Source organism: Dermacentor silvarum, chromosome 3 (assembly GCF_013339745.2).
Source record: "Dermacentor silvarum isolate Dsil-2018 chromosome 3, BIME_Dsil_1.4, whole genome shotgun sequence".
Taxonomy (NCBI): domain Eukaryota; kingdom Metazoa; phylum Arthropoda; class Arachnida; order Ixodida; family Ixodidae; genus Dermacentor; species Dermacentor silvarum.
Genome location: NC_051156.1, coordinates 155,549,808 through 155,572,086, shown reverse-complemented (window position 1 = coordinate 155,572,086; position 22,279 = coordinate 155,549,808). Strand labels below are relative to the sequence as shown.

The following is a 22,279-nucleotide window of genomic DNA, read 5'->3' as shown; positions in this document are numbered from 1 at the left end:
TGTTTCTTTGCAGTTAGTATGTGAGTTGCTAATTTTCAGATCTCCTTGCTGTGTAGTGGACCCTACAACGGCAGAAAAGTAATGTTACAATCTCATAGTTACGTGTTAGCGTCGCCCTGCAAACAACAGCTATTAACATGTAATGAAAGAAACATAAATAAACCACAAACAGATGAAAAACTACCACAGAACAAATATTTAAATACGCCTAAGGTGAATATACTCTTCTGTCTAGGATATATCGGTAAGAATAAAAATTAAAAATTAAAAAACTGAACAAAAATGAATTCTCAAGTCAGTTCGTACTCCCCTCCAGTACAAGTACAAAAGACAACCCCGCAATAATGTGACAGTTTAACAGTCAAAACGCAATATCAAGTGATTACAAACAGAATATCAGCACTGAACACCAGTTCCGTGCATGAGGTCAATGTTGTGCGTCCGCACAAAAGTGCAACACAAACTTGAGATTTAGGAATAACCAACACGGTGACTGATAGCCATATAAATTTTTAAAAACAGTGTTTATGAAGCGAACAAGTAGTTCACTTCAATAACACTGAATAGTGCGAGCATGAGCATGAATTGACGGTGAAATATACGACAGACACACACCAGCAAATAAAAAGTTGAACAGGAAGCATAGCTTACCTAGGTCACATTTATTGCTGTCTTCGGCATTCATTACAGCAGTCACAACACAAACGATGCTCACCACTCTCAGGCAAGCGATGAACTTTTACCACTGGCCATCGGCAATGCGTCTCGTCGCAGCGGCCACGCAGCACGCCAAACATGTCCGTGCTCCACGGCCGGCGTCATGGCTTCTTTTCAGCGGCGCGCGCGCCTTTAGGAGTCCTTTTGGTAACTGTACTACCCGTCACGAATGACTCAGACACACAACACGCTTGGTAAGCGCACGCCACCAAATCTGAGAGCGTAAAAACGTGGGTAACGCGATGAAACAAAGCGCGACACGACTGTTTAAAAACGACACCACCGGCGATACTCTTCCCGGCATGCATCGCGAGAGCTGTGGAATGCAGAGGAGATATGACGGCGCTCATGTGTGGCTGAAGCTGAAGCGCGTTTGATTACGCCCCGCATCTAGCGCAACTAAACATAATAATCAAACTACAGTTCCGTCAAAGTATCACAGGACCATATATATCAAGATGGTAATATTCTAATGTTTCAGGATGTTGCTTTTCGTTTGTATTTGTATGTTTTCTCCCTGCTCATTTGGCCGGCCGCCATTGTGGCTTCCCGCCGTGAGCGCACGTTCATCTCTCTACGAGACCTTACTGGAGCGGCTGTAGCCCGATGTCATGTGAATGTAGCGGCGTCTTTCTCGCGTGTTAGTGAGCGGGCAAAATTGGTGCATGTCTGTCGTTCTCTAATGAACCCAACATTTGCTGTAATTTAGGAACCACTCCCTCTTATACATCAAAATACAAAAAAAAGAAAGAAAGCGCGGTGGCACAACATTCAGTTGCAGTGTACAAGTAAGTCTGATTACGAAGCATCTTTCTCGCCCTGCAGATTAGTTATTCGGCCTGCTCGACGCTTTGATTCTGTCGGTCGTCGAGTTTTATACTACTCTAGCGTGCACCCACGTGCGGCCTTCAGTGTGCGCCCGCTGTTGGTGGGTGTCGCGTTTTAGGAGAAGATAAAACAAACGCGAATATAGGGAGCATTGATACACAAGGGAAAAAAAAGAATATTGGGTACAAATATATATTCAATCACCATAACGCATCTGCTTTTAGGTTTTATGCAGGTACACAAGTCTACGTTTTATACCACAGCCTAAAATGCCTGTATCGGTAGCGGAGGGCTTTCCATCACATTGAACCGTAGTGATAATTCATGCCTAAACATCGTTCACCACGATATTCTCCGATGTATGTTCACTGTTTCTGTGGATTTCTTTTAGATTATAATGGCACGTATGCAGTATAGATCAGTGAATAATGAATTGCTGCTGTCTCTCTTGAGCATACGCTCGTGCAAGATTTAATTTTTTTTACATTGCGAAACCGAAGAACCCTACTGGTATCAATAAAATATTAATTTAGTCCAACCAGCCTCATTCCCTCGGCCGCACAACATATCGTATAAGTTAGTCCCGGCTAAAAACACCACATCAGGATCGCAATACGACACAATAATAAGTAAACTTCCAATCCATGCAGTAGGTCCCCTAGCCACGAATGGCAACTCCTTTAGAGGTTACAATCTAAAGGTTACAAGACATTTGGCGTTGCAGTAACCTTTAAAATATACGCTTCGGCACATGTAACCTCTAGCCGCGACGGAAATTCACGAAAACACAAAGATCAAGTTTTTTTTAGTCACCGAGTAACCTTTATTTTATAAGTTACTTGCAATTATAGGTTAACATCAACGTTACCGTGCTAAGAGTGTAGTATTGTGTTATTGAGCGAGAAATTATAAGGACACACCAAGCGAATTTTCGCCGTCGCCGTCTCTAGCACCGTTACTGTTATCCTCCGCACATATTTAAGCATATGTGTGCTATTTGTCACGCAATGCTGTAGGGCATGCTGCATATGCGGGTAATAGTGCCACAGCATACTATCATTCTTACATTCTTGCCAAATTATTCCCGAATATTTTAGGATGACAGCCCAAAAACAAATGTCATGAAACATGAAACTAACGGTGGAAGCCTGTAGCCTCAATTTCCTCAGACTATATCAGAGCTCAATACCACAGCTCAAACCTGAAAGTGATTATATTTCACTGGCGTGGCTCTGCACTGTCTCGGGGCCTACGAAAGAGGTATGAAACATACCCGACACGGAAAAGTGGTCATAAGACCGCTAAGAAAGAACTTGCGTTTTATAAGTACACTAAATAAAGTTGTTCGCACAGAGGACCCTCAGCACCAACAGCTCGGTTGTCTAACCATTTGGCACCTAGCGCATGTCTCAATAAACAAAATAAGAGATCGTGAAGAATCCCCCGCGTGCAAGAGCAAGTTGAGATGTTTGGCGCGTTTTATGAACACTCCATGCGATTTTTCACCGTCATAAGTAATTACACGTAAATATATTCTTTGCTTAAGATTTATTATGTTCTCTGCAGAACAATACTGTCAATAACTGTGCGATTTCCCGTTTCGTCATAATTTGAACGCTAGGTGGCGAAATATGTCTCGGCTTGTTTATGTTCAAATCGCTGAGACTGGTACGCACATGAAGCTGTATCCTAAGACCCCAGGTTAGACAACTTCGCTTGCTGGAACAAATCCTAAAACAGCCTACGCAGGCTCTGCAGACCATGCATACTCTGTCGGCTTCTGTCATCGTTTTCCCAGACGTAGTAGCCAAGGTACGGTGGCTACAAACAGGGGCGTAGCCACAAATTTTTTTCGGGGGAGGGGGGGGGGGGGCAAGCTTCTGCTTTCCTCTACATCACGTGATCAATAATAACTATCGGTAGTTTAAGCAGACTCTATACATGTATATCAAAGACATGGGATTGCCCCCCCCCCCCCCCTCGCGTGTGCGTGGGCTTGTGAAGCAATTAAGTAAAAAGTAAAGTAAGCTCAGTAAATACAGTAAGTACGACAGGTACAGTGGGCGTTTGGAGCAACGGTCTCTCATCGCGCCACTGAATGGACCAGTCTTCGGAAACACATCATTGAGACGACCCGTGCGATCGGAGAAGACATCATTAATTGTTCATTTACGGTAAGCGTAGATGGCGTCGTCCTCGTCGGGGCGAAGTGCGTTTCACAAGTCAAGGACGGCTATACGCGTGAAAATGCACGTGTGACCAGGCTATACCTACTCCCATAGCAATAGCTTGTTCGCTGCGTCTTTGCGCTAGAAAACGTAAATACGCGCAAAAACGCGTAAGGCTTTTTTTTTTTCGAAGCTTTCGTCGCCCTGCTTCCTCATACGAGAGGGTTGCATTTCCTGCGGCAAGTGCATGGGCCGCTGTGTTTCTGCTGTGTGCGAGCGTGCAGCCGTCATTTGCCTTTACGTCAACAGATTCAGAATTGTACATAATATTTCACCGCACAGCATAAATATGGCATGTGTACGCATTTTAAGTAGTGCGTGCAGCTCATTTGTGCTTCACTTACGCCGGTGCAAACAGGAAGCGGCCTTGTACCTCACAGAATCTCGACTGATTGGTGTACTAGTGATGCAGGAATGAACTCCGGTCTTGTTCAGTGTGTAGTGCAAATAATCAATTTCTCAGGACGCGTGAACTCCGACGAGAACTGTCAGCGCCTGCAACAAGAGTTTACTTACGCTGTACTGCGCACAGCAGTAATTCATACTTGTCGGCTGTCTGTTTCATGCATTCTGTTGCGAGTCGGTGGAATTTCACTGCTGTCATCAACCCCTTCGTGTGTACATTGCTGGTTTGGGATTCCACAACAAAACAGCAACTACCAGCCTTCCGTAATTGCTGGTTTGGGATTCAACAACACAACAGTAATTACCAGCCTTCCGTAGGAGCGCAATCGCAAACAAGAGACGTTTCTCGCGCAGACTAAGCCTACGTTCACACTTGGAAAGCGGCAAAGTGGCGGAAAGGTCAAAGCAGCCGGAAAGGCCAAAGCGGCCGGAAAACTTTTTCCGCGCCTGTCCAAGTTGTTCACATTTGTTTTGCTACCGCCGCGGCCGCCGCTGCCGTCTTCGTCCAGATGCATCTCGTCGGCGTCAGTTTGTCGGCGTGGTGGCGCTCATTATCGCATTATTTCGAGCGGTATGTTCATTATTTGACCCACGTACCGTCACCCACGTACGCAACTTCGCGTGTCCATCTGCGACCTTCGGTAAATTCCTCGTTGGCGTTCCGTAATTCTCCTCACACGGGCGCGGTAGCGCTGAGTCACAGGTTGGTGCCTAGGCGTGATAATATTTCTTTAATAACTTTTATTTACAAGTTGTAATAACATTTTATCATTTCGTATTGTCAGCGCCTCCAGGACACCAAAGGGGCAACGGGAACACCACAGCTAAAACCCGGGCTGGCCCTTGTGTTGGGGCTCGCCAAAGCCTGCGCGTCCTATACGTGAGACCTACGCTCCCAATCTATCGTCGCGACAAGAAAAGCACCCCGCGACTTCTGCAACATACCGTACCCGTGCGAGGAGAATTATGGAGCGCCAACGAGGAATCTGCCTAACTATTGTCTGCCGTGGAAGTGGAAGAAGAAATGGCTTGTATGCTTCTACCTACTTGTTTTCTACAAATAGACAATGAATAAACGGAAGACGCGGACACTTCGGAAACGGCGGTGGTGGGTTCGCCTGGCTTTGCAAAAGCGCGAGAAGTTGGGTAACGCCAAGGCTTCGTTGCCGCACCTCCGGTCGCGCGAGGTTGAATACTATCGCTAGTATTGCTGACAGTACGTTTTAGTGCCACCCTTGTCGTAGAGCAAGGGCTGGTTCTTGATCGCGTCGATCAGCATTACAGCCTACACTTTTGGTTCCATGTTCAATTTTACGACCGGCTGTTTACATGCTAGTGTAGCTTCCAGTGAAGCAGAACGACTTTCCGCCGCGTTTCCGCTTCGCCATGGCGAAAAAATCGGCCCGAGACCGATTTGGCTCGCAGCCTGTTTTTCTGCCTGTTTTGCCGCCTTGGCGGGCGGAATTTTGCAAGATTTTGCCGCTTCCGACAGCTTCGAGACTAAGTGTGAACGTAGCCTAAGATCCTGCGCGAGCGCGGCCTAACCGGCACCTGAAGGGAAACGGCGGAAATGTATACCGGATATTTCGACCACCTGCATGTGGTCTTTAACGTGCACGTAAATCTAAGTAAACGGCCTCGAGCGTTTTCGCCATCATCTAAAATGCGGCTGCCGCATTTGTTTCTTCATTTGTTGCTTCAGAATGCGGCCGCCACATTCTCGCCCAAAACTTTGCAGAGTGTCAAAGGCTTGACAAACACCGTGACAGTATTTTTCCATATGCAGACATGATTCGCTGTAAATTACCAACCCCCACGAAGGTTTGAAAAACTATGGTGGCCGCTTCTGGTGCAGCACGTCAAGAACGTGCTGGGCCAGGAGGCATGAGCCTACCAGGAGGCCCGGACTTGGGCTTTAGTTCCTTCGGGCTAATAAATGTTATTTTTTTTTCTCTCTCTCTCTACCAACCCAAACGCAAGTGCCCAGGAATGAAATTGTGATAGTAGCACTGGTTTCATGAATTATGTCAGCGCGAAGCGACGAGAACAAAGGGTGGGTAAGTGGGGGAGGGGGGGGGGGTTGCGGAAAAAAAAAGTTGTCGCAGTTTCACCTGAAAGGCGAAGCATCAATTGCGATAGCAAATTTGTAGAGAGCTATACGGAGTAATGATATTAGCTTTATCAGCTGTATAAACTTGGACATGCAGCAGCACCGGCAACACGCAGAACTGTTGTCCACGCCGTCGGCGTTTTGCCCGCGTTCGCTCAAAATGCGTGCGGCGTTGGTGACTGTTGCCGGAGCCTCTGATATAAATAGGCACTTGGTGCCGCAGCTAAACGTCGCCTCCCTTCCCTCCACCTCCCCCCCTCCCCCACGGCCTCTCGCGCGTCTGAAGGGGCGTTTGCTCTACATATATGGTGATTGTAGAGGAGGAAAGAGACGCCTACTTCTGCAGCCCTTAAGCGAGCACGGCGCAGGACGCGCGTTCGTTCTCCGCCGTGCGTTCACTCCCCGTGAAAGCGCGCGCCCCTCGCGCCCTTTCACTCGCACATACAGCGTTCGGCGCGCTGAGCCGTGCTCCCTCAAGGGCTGCAGAAGATAGCGCCAACCTTTCCCTTTCCCTCAAGAACCACTTATCATCTGAGCCGTGCTCCATCAAGGGCTGCAGAAGATAGCGTCAACCTTTCCCTTTCCCTCAAGAACCACTTATCATCTGAGCCGTGCTCCATCAAGGGCTGCAGAAGATAGCGTCAACCTTTCCCTTTCCCTCAAGAACCACTTATCAGCGGCGACGATTTCATCTCCATTGACATCATACGGAACCTCACGGCGACGGCGACGGCGACGCCTACGGCAGAAATCTGCTTTTGAGTGTCCATATAATTGCTATCGCAATGAAATTTGGGGGGGGGGGGGTTGAACCCCCCCCCCCCCCTGGCTACAAAGTACCTGCTGGTGCGTGATTTCCGCAGCGAAGCACTGCGTCCCTCACATAGCGAAAGCATGCGCCCACGTGTTGTGAGAACGCCGGCCTAGAAGCTCCAGCGAAACGCTAATCACAATGAAGCAAGGCGGGCTCGCAACCTCCAAAGACCACTCCGTTAGTTCAGATGCAGTAACAATGTGCTGTTGCTGTATGTGTGGCGCACCCTGCAGCTTAACGCCGGTGGCGCCCAGACGTGGCACTACGGCAACAAGAGGCTGAGGAAGCGACGTCGAAAAACCCTGCAATTGAAAAGCGCGGAGCGGACGCACAGATCGTGCCCATCGTGAGCATGCCGCAGTACGGGAACGCGAGGTCAACACAAGGTGACAACGCCGACAAGACCCTGTAGTTCTAACCGGGGCTGCTCATGGTCATCAAACTCTTTCCGTTCATTTGTCTACTCACACCATACCAGGCGTGTTTATTTAGTCAACTTATTTTTACTGCCACTACAGCTAAGAGCCATACACTTCGATTAATATTCTGACGTCTTGCTATTGGCAATCATTGCTTCGCCCTTACGGCGAAACTGTTTTTCGTTTATATTGTTCATCTTTCATGAAAAATAGTAGGCTTCACCACGTTGTTTCCGAAATCAATGAGGCTACGCGCCTCTACGGGACATTACGCCCGCGGTAAGCCTGTAAGCGGTCACAGTTCCAGTGATCCTTCTCAGCAATAATGCACACCATGAAGAGAATAGACATTTCAGTCTCCAACAAAGGGAAGAACACGTAAGCAACCTTGCTCTAAATCAAAGTCCCATGTCGTCTGACTGGAATGAAACTTGGAACGAATGAAATATTTTATACCATCCTGTGAAGCGACTGCTCAAATTTTCATACAACATAAGAGCGCTTGAGTGGCTGGCAAATAAGGAGTTTGTGTTAGCGTTGCGTGATGCATGCTGCGCGCGCCTAGTACATAAGCACTCCTGGGGCTTTTGTTAGCATATGCTATTTACGGAATTTAACACTGAACGTTAACGCGCGTAAAGGGAACATGGCGCCACTCGCATAACTGACTGCCGTCCTCTTTGAATTATCAACTCGCCGTCCTGCTCTGTTCGGCCCATTCATTCCTATTTATGCATCTATTTGCTTTAGGTGCGGCAAAATGCCTATTTTTCCTTACGTCCTCATCATGCCTATATTTTATTATAGGCACACATTACAACTCCAGGAACCTCAGGAGGGTACCTTTATCACGCTAATAATTGCGTATTTCTAAATTTGGTGCCTATATTGGATTTCCAGGGCCTAAAGAAGCCTTTTTCAGCGTTTTTCTCTAGCCTCGCCTTGTTTATAATGCTGTCACCCGCTGGAAATTAGGGCTGAAGACCGATCGGATTATTAAAGAAACACTTTGCCGGTGTGAAGACCGTTATTAAAAGCTTCTCAGCCGACGAGACTATTACCGTTAGAAGGGCTCAAGCTGCACAGTACACTTGAACGTGACCTAGTGTACTTGCGCCCTCAGCTTAGGTTTATAGCCGTCATCATCGAGAAAGTTGAACGGTCGGGCATAATGCCGATATGGATTATGGGGCTTCTTTCAGACGTTCAGGAATGGTTCGCCAGAATCCGTATTGTACAGGGTCGACCACATCTAAAGTGAACACCTCATTAGTATTCAAGTTATCATAGAAGCTGATGTTCAATACATAATTCGAAAAATCATTATTGCGTTTATCGACACCATAATTACACATCGTATAACGAACATTTCACTTGTGAAGTAGAAGAAACGCTGTAGTTTTACCGGCTTGAATACCAATGAGGTGCTCACCTTAGATGCGGTCGACCCTGTACCTCTTGCTGAGAAACAGTTTCACGCTGTACTAAAATTATTCATAATTTCGTATTATACTAATGCTATCTTAGCAAATGGTGAAAGACCTTATCCTTGCTTATTTGTTTGGCATGTGATTTTGATAAAGTGTACGTTCACTGGCTGTAATATGAGAGCAAAATTACTGCATTGCTTGCTTTAGTTGTATTTATAATGAATTCACTTCTTGTGAACGAAAGCATATCGTAACTATTAAAAAAGCAACATTACAAGATCGTCCCTTTTGCTCTCGCCGACGATTACAAGTTTCACGCCTTTAGGTAAAAAATGAGTGCTGCCTGTTCTTTACATGATCGCAGAATTCACACCAATACCAGGTGCAGCGCCTCCAGGGTTACACCTAAGCAGCGAGGACTATGAATCGGGTTCGTATTCATCTTATTTACACCTAGACAAAGCCAGTACTTTCTTTTAAAGCGAATATATTTCGGCTCTTTTGTCTGATTTCTTGTTTGGCTGTTGGCGGTCGACGGGGGTTCTGTGGCAGTTAGACTTTGACCGTATATACAAAGGCGGCGATGCGAAAGGCGCATGATGTCACGCAACTGAGTGGCAGAGCACGTTTAAGGAGCCTAGATGCGCACACCAACCCCCTAACTCACGCATGCGCGTGCGTTCATATGAAGGTTACCTAGGCGCTTTCGCCCCAGAGCAGCAGCTCTTACAGATACACGTGCTGTCACACCAGAGCATTTGGGTGTCTGAAGGTTTAAATACTGTGGTGGAGCGCTTGGCCTACACTACCACAACACATGTGCTGGGGACCTATAACGAAAAGTTATTCCAAACGTTTCTATTCCAATTGTGCAATCAGGCCTCCACGATTAGTCAAAACATTTTCGGGCCCCCACACATATCTTGTCTATCACAGGACGTCGGGAAATCCGCGATAGCTGCCCATCTGATATGACATCTACGCACTGATTACGCATGATTACACCGAACAAAATAAAAGTAATTATTTCTGATTTGACGCCTTTTCGCCATTAGCCCTCTGCTATTAGTCAAAAGTTTTCGCGCTGGACCCACTTCGCCTGTCTGTCACACCTCGTCACAAAACCGCGAATATTCGCCGCGTCAAATCACGTGTGCGCGTTAAAGATGCATTCATAAGACGAAAAAAACTTGAAATTCTTTCTGAATAGCCAGAGACCACCCCTTTCCGAAAGGAATAGAAGATGGCTGCCCGCAAATCGCTCAGATAGTGGCTACTCGGAGCGGCCGGAGAGCGTGAATTTATTTCTGTATAATAAAAACTTTTGCGTGACACTATAAGGTCATTGAGCCCTCCTGGCAAGCATGCGACATCGCTCTTCCAACTCTTCTGTACTGAGGAACTGATTTAGTGGCTTTCTTGACCTTCCGTAGCACACCGCCGTGATTTTTGACCAGCCACCGCAAGCTAAGTAAGGGGAAGCGGGCCAATCACAAGACGCCGGAACCATCCTCCTCATCCGGTTATCTATTGTCACTGCTCTGGCTAGGCCTCATCGAAAACCTGTCCACTTGAGCGTGCTCCTCGCCTCTTGTCAGCCAATTAGATAAGAAAAACCGCCGAGTGTAGACAATGTTATTGGTTTTGAAAGCGAACAAAGGTGACCTCCTATAAATCAGGAGAGCGTTTGATTGGGATTTTCAAACAATGCTGCCAGTTAGCCGGATGATTGTATCGGTGGTTGCGTAAATTTCACGTCAAGAGATTGGAATAAAATCAGATTGGAATAGTTTTACGTTATAGGGCGCCTGGTTAACGATTCTTTTCTCTGAGCAATTACAAAATGAAATATTTAAAGATCACTTGAGTGTCCTGCCTGCAATGAATATGCGCATTCAAACGCATCAGTGCAATTATAAAAAATGATTACCTTTCTGGAAGCATTAGGCTATGCGATGACATTGACAATCATCGTCGATTATTTCTGCGCAATTTTCAAAATTAATATTGTAATGTCATTTCATGTGTCGTTTTGTAAATCACACGATGAGTGCTTACATCACTTTTAGAGATTTACAGCTATTAGTTACATGTGCTCGTAACTGTATTTACCAACATTGGGCTTGTGCTACAAGACAATCTGCGAGGAGTTTGTTGGACGCCGAAGTTATCGTGCCACGAGCTAGTAGCCACCTTGCATGTCTCTCATTTCTCGTTAACCAAAGTACATTGCTGCCGTATTTATTATTTGCTCCGAATAATGCGAAACATTCAACTCCACGCACAAACCTTTCAGCGTCAGTGGTAATATTGTATTGCATACATTGCGTTGGTGAACTTACATATAATAAAAAGCTTTTTGAGAAACTGGATTGACCCGCCGCTGCAGATCAATGGCTGAGACGTTTTTCAGGCAGTGGCTGGCGCATTTCGATTGGCGCGGTGTACAGACATGGCGGCACACATATCCTTAGTCACACGTTAAGCACCTCGGATAATAAAAAAGATATCTTTTGCTTTGCACTACGGCGTTCCTCACAGCACACAATGCAACGTCGGATAGTTGACCCGCAATTGCAATACGGCCACCAATCGATCTTTTAGGGGCGAAGCTCCTTAGGGCCGAGCCTTGTCCCTCGTCGTCCGTAGCTCTGGTTTGCATGGAGACCGCTAGGGGCGCTGCGGGGCACAAGGGGGTTCGTTCCCGACGCGCGCTCTCTTTCTCTCTCGTCCGTAGCTCTGGTTTGCATGGAGTCCGCTAGGGGCGCTGCGGTGCACAAGGGCGTTCGTTCCCGACGCGCGCTCTCTTTCTCTCTTCAGCCATGTGTGGTAACGGTCGCTTCTGATAACGGTGCGCCCGCTATGGATGAAAAGGCGAGAGTGGCGGCTCAACTGCAAGCGGAGTCGAGGGCTCGCAAAGCTGCTGCAGCACGGCGACGGAGACAACAAGCGGACCCGGAGTCTAGGGTGCGAGAAGCTGTAGCAACACGGCAACGCCAGCAAGCGGACCGCTAGTTGAGGGCTCGTGAAGCTGCAACAGCCGGAGCTAAGGGCTCGCGAAGCTCGCGCTTGAACCGAGCATCGGCGCCACCAACCTCAGGTAGAGAACGCTTTCGGCGTTTTGCCGCCGCTTCCGGCACTGTCGCCGTCTCTGGGTCCGCTTGCCGGCGTCGCCGTGCTTCTGCACCGATCACAAGGCAGTCTTAATGAAGGGAAAACGAAGTCCGCACCTCAATACCATATACGACCAATAAAACAACATTGTATATACTCTACACATGTGTTGTCACTCATTTGCATGTTCGAGTGGGCAATGTACGGGGGATTCACAGGTTACCCGAATGATCCCCCGGAGCTTCGCCCACTCATCATCATTCACTTCGTGGATATGCGGTTTTTTTTTTTACAGTGAAACACGTTGTGTGCCTATCAGCGAATTAACTATGTGAAGACAGAGGAAGCCTCAGCGGTGATTCAGTTGAGCACGACACCTACCGCCAAAAAAAAGCATTCTTATATAAAGCTATTGGCTATTTTGTGTACGTTTGAAAATGTCAGTAAACTGTTATTCACAGCAATTTCTGACCCATATATTCTTTTGCAGGGGAGGTCGCAGAGTTGTGCACAGCTGTAGGCCTAGAAACTGGCCGCGGCCTGGTTTGTAGCCCCTTCTGCTATTTTATTTTTGCCTTAGCCGAATGTTTTATCCTCTTTTCGGGTGTATTAGGTAACCTATTGCTTACTCTGCGCAGTTGATGCCGGCTATGTTTTTTTTATCTACAAATAACTATGCTTTTTCTGTGCTTTACAAAATTTAAACTGAGAATATGTTGTTCCACCAATATTTTAGCACAGGTCGCTGGTTTTCGTTTATTGATGCAACATATACACTCCAGTGCCTCTAAAGTTAACGCTTCAACCACGAAATGGCCAGTACAGTGAAGGAATAATTATGTCCCGGTCCTATTGTGAGCTGTGCGCTGCGCGACCTTTACACCGATGTGACCAGTATAACGAATAATTTCGGAGGCCTCAGCGTTCGACTGAATTGCGCAATAATTATCATTTAACGTCATTTTTCTTTATGTGCCATGATTTCGTTCGATCTTTCGAGTACGCCAAAACGTATCTGTACAGTTTTGTCTTGACTTTCCTCTCTTTTTGTATCATGATGCCCTAAACTATTCGTGATTTTTGCAGAAGAAAACTTATCAATCCGTGCGTATGTATATCGTTTTATATGTCTTCACCTCATCATCGTCCAGGATCCACAGTTTAGAAATTCTCAAGCACAGCATAGAAATTCCCACTAGCCCAAGCAAAGGTTCTCGTTGCATCAAGGCACCCTAAGCAAGTGCTCCTTGCAGCGCCATCACCATGCCTGTGCTCGAGCAGCGTCAGCTATACGGCGGCTGTGAGCTGGGAGTATACTCCCGAGCTGCGCTTCGACTATTCTGTCCTCGGAAGTGTACCACGCTATAAAAGATACAAACAGTGTACACCTCTTCCCCTGGCTCTATAGGCCGCTTGGTTTCCTTCTCCTTTAACTGTCGACATTGTGTTCTCTGGGCCGTCACAGTGAGTTGGTGGCTGTCACATTTCGTTTCTGCGCACGATTCAGGAGCAGGGTAGAGAGGGGGGGGGGGGGGGGGGTCAAATTTTGGCTGCGGTGTCCACATTCGGCAAGGAACGGCATGCAAAAGTGCACGTCCACGGAGCTTTTGGTGCATATTGACGCTTTTCGTGGAACAGTTTGTTCTCGAGAAACGAGATGGCGCTTTCGGCGGCACGCTGCACGTTGCCTAAACGAAAGCGCGCTAATGCGAAACCATTACCGCTTCTGCCCTGTTTCTGTGCAATCAGCGGCCGGAAATGCAACTTGGTTATCACTCACGCAAAATGTGGATCGTTGGATTGAAGACATTTGCAGTAGTTGGCTGCCAAAATAGTGACTGACATATGAAGGAATAAAATGAATATGTGTGGCTAAGTTCACGGACGGTTGCGACATACGGACAGCGTGTGTTGCCAGCCGTTCTCGATGCACGAATTTCCTTGTGGATAAAAAAAATATCACTCATCCGCCAGCGTTGCATCGCTAACCTCCAAAGAAAAGACTTCAACTCCGGAACGTCGGCAAGAGTGAGTACCACTCGTTAAACAATGACAAAGGAAGTAGCACCGCTTCCTGGCATAGTAAGTTTCGCGCACGTTATCTACACACACCTACCTCAACTCACACGCAAACTTACGCACACTCTATCGCCAACATATTAAGTATATGTGAACGGGCGCACACTTCAATCAATGCATCAAGGCATGGGTGACAGCGATTACACCGACAGCACACGAATGGTCAAAGCTGAATGTTTCATGACGGTCCACAGGAGTAAGCGAGTTAATAGCGATAATATATATTTGCGCCAAGCTATTAAATAGTACCGAACAGCTACGTTGCAAGCCTTGTGTGCAGCAAGAACAAATCTATTGCAACTGAGCACAACCGCGAGAAATTAGGCAGAAAATAAACAGACAGTGATCACGCCAACAAAATTCACTGAGTCAGAAACGTGGAAAACCACTGCTTGAAAATATTTGCCGAATAAAAAACTAAGAGCGAAACACACTGATTCTGATTCAATTGATAAGCGGAAAGTTTGGATAGCTTGGAATACATTTTTAGCGTCGCTTTTAGAACAAGCACCATATACGCTGCTCGCGCAATTTGGACAAAACTTAATGAGCTCCGAAAGCGCTTTTACATGCCCTCTGAAGCAGTGGCCAAAGTTTCGTGTCATCCACCCAGTCAACGTCTACGATATTTCCCGAAACAGAGGTTTCCTGAGCCGCACAGGGCGTCATGTACATCCATTCTAAACATGGAAGCAACGAGGCAGATGAGGCAAACAATGGACTCGTCACCACGTGATCAAACATGGCAGCGAGCGCGGGATCACCACGAAAACGGTCAATACAATAAATAAAACCATGTACTCAAAATTGCTGCCTCAGTTGGTTTCCTAGCTCATGTGTTGCTTCCAGTGATTATATTGTGGTTGTCATTACATCAGTCATTCTTTTCCTCTTGTTGTTATCTCAGCTTCCAGTCGGGTGCAACCAGTCATGCACAGAGAAAGGAGATTTATTTTTGCCAAACGACACGCTGTGCATTGTAAGTAGCACAAAGTGTATTTGCTTGTTGACAACAATGCGAGAGGTACAAATTATTCCGGACTTATAAGGAACTTGCTGAAAAATATACGAAGTCATTAGTGCTTTCGGATGTATATGAGAATTTAGTACGTAAATTAACAATTATGGAGCTGAACTTGATGTTTTACAGGAACTAAAACATTTGTTGCATAAAAACAACAAATGAAGCTTCGTACAAAACAAAATTTCTTTCCGTAAAGCATGCTGTAGAATTTTCGAACTTGCGGGTGCACTGGCTCTACCGTAGAAAACTTCCACAATGTTGCTGCGGTCTTTAATACTCTTCTTTATGTAGTAAATCGGCACCACCATCATCTGCCTATATTTATGCCCACTGCAGGAAGAAGGCGTCACCTAGGAATCTTCACTCACCCCTGCCTTGTGCTAACTGATTCCTACCTACCTACACTTGCAAATTTCCTCATTTCATCACCCCACCTAGTTTTCTGCCATCCTCGAGTGTGCTTCCCTTCCCTTGACACCCATTCTGTCACTCTAATGCAGTAAATATACACACAGAGTATTTGAAAAGAGCAAACGGCTCGATATTAATGTTTCAACAATCAGCCATTTCAAGCCAATCGTTAAAAGTACTTAACCTCAGAAAGGGTAAAATAAGTAGGGCAATTCTATATTGTAGCATTTGTAAGGCCACCGGCGCGAGAGATGTGCAGAGGTGTGCCACGCGCAGGCGTAAGGACTCAGGCGGCGATACTTGAGGACAGTGGTGCATAAACTTTCACATAGAAACGGAAAACGCATCTTCGGTAGGAAAGTGCTTCTAGGCTTTGACAGCGACCGGACTTGTAGTCACGGCCTCCGTCTCGGTTAACTTCACACCCGATGCATTTGACCTGTGATTGATCAATCTCGTAAAAATCTTGCAGTTGTTATAACTCTCTCTCGTAGGCTTGAAAAATAGCGCCGTCAATGCTATTGCAATGTAGGAGACGGCACTAAAAACTTTTACGAATGCTCTGCAGTAACATAGTTCAGGCACTAGTTCGGCATTTCATTTTCTTTTTCTCCAATATTATTAATTCGGAAGGCTTTTACCACGTTGTGTAGCAGAAAAAATTACGCAGCTCCCAAGCACGTGTTGCAATTTATCTGAAAGAAAGCGCTAGTAGTTTGTTATAAACTAAATGCATTCAGGACAATAATGTTTGTTTTCATTCTACCTATGACTGAATTAAAGAGCACATTCACTAGGAAAACGCACCAACGCGTCAGAACGCTTCAACAGATCTTTACCAATTCTTACACGCAGCCTTGCTGATCTATGCTGATCACGTGAGGGCTAGAGAAGCATTTCAATTGGTGTTTATGAATTTTCAGCCACCATGAGGCAACTGGTATAGCGGTATTTCGTAAAATACTGCAAATAACTTTTGGATACCAATTTATCAACAGCCAGTAGCTCAACGGATCTGGTAAGGAAACACTTCGAGAGGTAGTTTCAGGTGCAGAGACTTGGAAAGGAAGAAGACACACCTAGACAAAGCCGGTCGCGCTGATCTGAAGTATCGTCAACCTGCTTGCGCACTTAGCTGTGGTTACATTTATTGTGCATGCTGCGCCAAACAGTATCAGCTTCTTCAGTGCTATAATATGGTTTACCATCCAAATGGCCATCCTTTTTACAGCGCTAGTTCTTATGGGCCCCGCTCCCCTGGTAATCTTGATGTCCGCCAATTTGGTAACTAGAATCCGAGAATAATTTGCAAGACAAATTTCAAACAAAGAACTAAAATTCTGAATATGCCGCGAGGATTAGAACTTACGACCAATAGATTGATAGCTCAGAACTCCCGTATTCCACTTCTCGGCTATTTTTATTTCAATTTGCTTCATGAAAAAAAAGTTGCAGTGGCTTAGCTCGGCTATGCCAGGATATACGTAGCGTTAGCAAATGTTCAGCTGATTATTCTTAGCTTTCCGGGTTGTCTCCTACGCTCAACCGCTAATTGCCAGGCAACAGTAGCTCTCTACAAGCTATAAGGTTTAGGTACACTCACAGTTAATACTCGGGTAATCAAACACACGCATCTTACGAAACATCAATTCTTTTTCTCACATCATATGTCCATGTGACAGCAGTGGAGAACACTTGTCCCAAAAATCGCCATTGCGCCGACATCTGCCATGAATGGCCAGCACTCGCTCAATATCTGTCTACTCGATAGAGCGGACGTCCGCGATTTCTCAGTTAGGTTTTCATGTCTTTGTAACAACAACGTGCGCGTCTGCTTCTTCGTCATTAGTCTTTATATTATAGCGCTTGGCTTCTCATGTTCACCTGATGGCGCTGATGACATATAAGTTCCATCAAGGTTAGCGCTCCACTTACTGATGGGGTAGCCCAAATATAGATTTTAGAAAAACCGAACGAATACAGAATCAAGCAGATAAAGGTGCTTTTTTTTCTAGTAAGAAACACTGGCTGAGTCCTCATGGTAGGAAGAAAAGCAGAGTCTTCCTGCTACACCACCGCGAGGCGCAACTTCTAAAAGCGAATATGGCTCAGACTTTCTCATCTATCGACAGAAGGTCACTTGCTCGAACCAGCGAGTGTTGACTCCGACAAACACCGCACTAAACAGCCTAAGGCTTACTACGTATTATAGTTGACAAGCTTTCGCCTCATTGCTTCGAGTTACGGGCGAAGCTAAAATTTTACCTTCTGAAACGAGGCGAGATCGAATACTGTCCAGCTGTCGCGAAAAGCTTGGTTTGGCCAAAATAATGATTTGCATTAGTATTAATAAGTTATTTGTATAATAGTTATTGCAGCTCATAAGCATGGACAAAGGAAGGAAACAAACACAAAAAAACGGGACACCAAAGTTCATTCAAAATTAAAATAGAAGTGGTAAAAGTGATCTGCAAGTGCAATACTATAATGTTTAGATTGTAGTGCAACCAACGCAACCTAGGCCACTGCAACAATGCATGTTCGAATGAAGCGCCATCACGAGCCATAACTACATCTTCAGGTAGCCAATTCCGCTCGAAAACAGTCCACGGGAAAAAAAATGTCAAAAAAATTAATGCGTACAAATTAGAGTGTTACTCTTCACCTGTAGGTGTGCCTAAGTATGCCCCGATAAACGGAGTCTCAAGTATTTCAGTATGCGGCAATAACAAACAGTTTAGTGTGAAGCATAAAAATAAAATTTATTCGTTGAGTGTCCATATTTTTTTTCTTATGAGAAAATGTTGTTTATAGCCTAAAGGATTTAGGATATAGTCATTAAGAATGACGAATATAGTCATTAAAATGACATGTACTGCTCTTCTTGGTGCCTTTTCTAGCGTTTGAGTATATTTTTATAGCAAGAGCACTATTTGGCTCAATGTGCGACCTAACCGTCATCAGAAAGCCGTCGCAGAAAAAATTTGCCGCGTATCTGCGTGCTTCGCTGCAAATGTCGTCTAAAGACGATAGTCTTCTGCCGGCCGTACTACATGAGTGCTGGTCTGATCCGCGGCCACCCGTGATGCTGTTCTCGTACCATTTCCGTCCTGGCATGAAGGTTTGTTTGAACAGATTTCATTTTACCGCATTATTTCATCAAGCGGCCATTTATGTTTTGCCCTGCCTCAGCCAGCGCTTCCTTTATGTTGAATCGGCCGCATCTGGCTGGCATTGATAAAATTGAGGAGGCACTGCGTGAGACATGGACGCCATCTGGCAATACATCGGGAAACATGAGCTTGTGCAGAGGGTTTCCTTCCTCCATGGCAGAGGGCGCTCGTCGGCGCGCATTCGGGGAACGTCGTTCGTCGGCGCGCATAGCATGGCATTTTCAGCGCAGCTTAAGAAACTAGGGTCTTTAGAGTTACGTATCTATGTATTTTCTATTAAAGGAACACACCTCCTAATACTTACCTAGTGATGTTGCGCCTCAGATATGCGTAATATTTACTTTGTGATCGATAACGTTCACAAGTATGAACAGCCATACCAGTTTAAGTAGTGTGGGCGGTAAGCAAGTGGTCCAACTTTGGCCGGGTGGCTGAATCGGGTGACAGACAGACAGACAGACAGACAAACCAAATTTTCAGCGTTTAAGTTCCCCAAGAAAGACTATCGTCTTTAAAACGGTACACAAATTACGTCAACGTCATCTGCCTAAAAAAAAAATGTCACAGTTTCGCCCTAAGGGCGAAGCAATGAATGCGATAGCAACACAGCAATGTCATACGAAGTAAGGTGAGCGGCTTTGGTAGCAACAACACGCAGAACTGTTGTCGACGCCATCGGCGTTTTGCCCGCGTTAGCTCAAAATGCGTGCGGCGTTGGTGACTGTTGCTGGAGCCTCTGATATAAATAGGCACTTGGTGCCGCAGCTAAACGTCGCCTCCCTTCCCTCCCCCTCCCCCACGGCCTCTCGCGCGTCCGAAGAAGGCGCGTTTGCTCTACATATATGGTGATTGTAAAGGAGAAAAGAGACGCCTACTTCTGCAGCCCTTAAGCGAGCACGGCGCAGAACGCGCGTTTGTTCTCCGCCGTGCGTTCACTCCCCGTGAAAGACGCGCCCCTCGCGCCCTTTCACTCGCACATACAGCGTTCGGCGCGCGGCGACGATTTCATCTCCAAATGACGTCATACGGAACCTCACGGCGACGGCGACGGCGACGGCGACGGCGACGGCGACGCCGACGGCGACGGCGACGCCGACGGCAGAAATCTGCTTTTGAGTGTCCATATAATTGCTATCGCAATAAAAAGTGGCCAGGGTGACGATTCAATTCCCTGCCCCACCGCCACTGTTACCGCAGCGTAGCCGAGTGCACTAACCAACCCTCCACCGTTGCAACAGGCGAACGTGATTATTATCTTCGAGCCTGTGCGCGTGGTAGGGCTCTGGCTGGCGCCCGATCCACTAGATGGCAATGCGAGCGGCTGCGGAGCGAGGGCGGCGAAGTCGAACTGCAGTCGCTCGCTGTGCCATTTGCGTTGTCGGGGACCCGCAGACGCCGTCGCCGGAGCCCATGGGAGACGACGAATAAGATGCAGCACGCTTATGGAACCCGTTGGATGCGACATCCCCCCTGAGTATGAGGTGGAGTTCCCTTACGAACCGGATGAAAAAATGTAGTGTCAACACCATGGTGCTGCTCGGAAAAGTACTGTCATTCCTCGGCAAAGTGATGTCATTGTGCGAAAAAGTTGTCTCATCGAGGAAGAACACTCAACGTATTGTGCGTGAAACACCACTTTAATGACAACCCCGCAAATAAAACTCAGCTGAGACATCGCAATATGGCCGGCTTGTCGTCTTCCGTTTTTGCAACCTCATAAGCAGCAACATCACACTTGGACACATTTTGCCGCAACACTAAGCTCAGCGACATAACTCAGCGACAAGTAATTTTAACGCGATAGCGTTTAGGGCCCCGTGTTGCAGAAAATCCGGTGTCGGCGTCTGAAATGCCGCCCGCGGCCGAGAAAGGCATCCCCAGCCATGCAGGCCCTCCAAATATATTTTACCACTAAAGTTGCTCACACTTTGTCTTGCATTCTTTACGATGTTATTCCTCGGAATTCTGAGAGTGACAGCCCACAAACAATTGTCATGAAGCCAAACACCGACAGCGCATGCCTTTTAGGCTGAATCTTCTCAGGCTGAAATATCAAAGGTGAAAACAATAATACAAGGCCGGCGCACGAAAGAGGCCGTGTTTCTACCAGAAAGCGCGCCTTCGTGCATAGCGTTCACCGCCAGCGCTTCCCGGTAAACATTACCGTTACATAAGCTGCAGTTGCTGGGAAGTATAAGAAACAATCAAGGATCTTTGAATGCTATCGCGTCCCAACTCTTAAAGGCGAAGCTTACGCGTCCTCCGAATTTTGCTGCATTTCCACATCATAATAACTGCTTAGGTACCCCCATAGATTTTTTTTTTTTGTAGTGAAGAACGAAGACGCACATGAGTAATTCAACCGTGCTATTACAATGACATTAACAGTTCATAATGTTTGCTACGAAGTAGAGGCTTTTCAATTATATCTAAAACTCCCAAGCATTTCAGAGGCTGACGAGTTGACGTTATCACTACGCCTAGTCCAGAAAAGGCGACTTCTTAGAGTAGCTTCCCGGCAGCTGTAATAATGAACTCGAATCAGTGAACATTGTTTAAGCTCATTGTTGTGTAACCACCAATTCTCGCATTCATCAAAAAAGACAAATAAATTTAGTTGAAGGCATTCCTGATCTGCAGCGCAAGCGATACGTCTATAAAACACGCAGTCATCTGCAAATAATCTGATACTTACTAATGAGTTGATCACCGTACAAAAATATCATTTATCTTGAGAACAAAGAGAATAAGTCCATGAACGCTCTCCTAGAGAACTCCGGACGTCAATGCCAGTAAGCCAGAGAAACGACTTTGCAACTGAAGAAACTAAGTGCAGCGAGAGATTAACCGAAGAAGTTAATCTATTTATTACGAGTCTTCGGAAGACCAATGTTTTCAAGAGTTAACATTTCTTTACTATGTGGAACGCTGTAAAAATATTTCTAGAACCTAAAATCAAGGCATCATTCTTGTCTCATCTATCTAGCTGAAGCCAGTTCATATCCTAAGGCGGCTAATTGCATGACTGCATAAAAACATTTTATAAAGCCATGTTGAAGGGAGAAATTGCTTTTGTTCTAAAAATGATACGACTAAATTGCAAATTACATGTTGCATGAGTTTTCATACACTGTTAGTGGAACCTGTCGGTAGCTGACCTGTTCTTAAGTCTGTCAGCTTTTTGTAAAGACAGCGACATACTAGTCCTATTGACATTGTAGCGTTCAGAGGCGACACAGATTTCATTAAATTCCCTTATTTCCCTTACGCTATACAGTAGTGTAATAGCCTTGACGGCACCCGCCGTGGTTGCTCAGTGGCTATGGTGTTGGGCTGCTGAGGTCGCGGGATCGAATCCCGGCCACGGCGGCTGCATTTCGATGGGGCCGAAATGCGAAAACACTCGTGCACTTAGATTTAGGTACACGTTAAAGAACCCCAGGTGGTCTAAATTTCCGGAGTCCCCCACTACAGGCGTGCCTCATAATCAGATCGTGGTTTCGGCACGTAAAACCCCATAATATAAC

At 46.2% G+C, this 22,279-nt stretch overlaps 1 protein-coding gene across 1 annotated transcript in view; it reads left to right on the top strand.

Moving 5' to 3' along the window:
- LOC119445948 (evasin P1243-like) overlaps positions 1–22,279 on the top strand; it is a 28,579-nt gene that overhangs the window by 5,718 nt on the left and 582 nt on the right. The window contains exons 2-4 of the mRNA XM_049663751.1: positions 9,316–9,381; positions 12,556–12,608; positions 15,052–15,123. Coding sequence (XP_049519708.1) covers positions 9,316–9,381; positions 12,556–12,608; positions 15,052–15,123 — 191 coding nt within the window. The remainder of the gene's footprint in view (positions 1–9,315; positions 9,382–12,555; positions 12,609–15,051; positions 15,124–22,279) is intronic.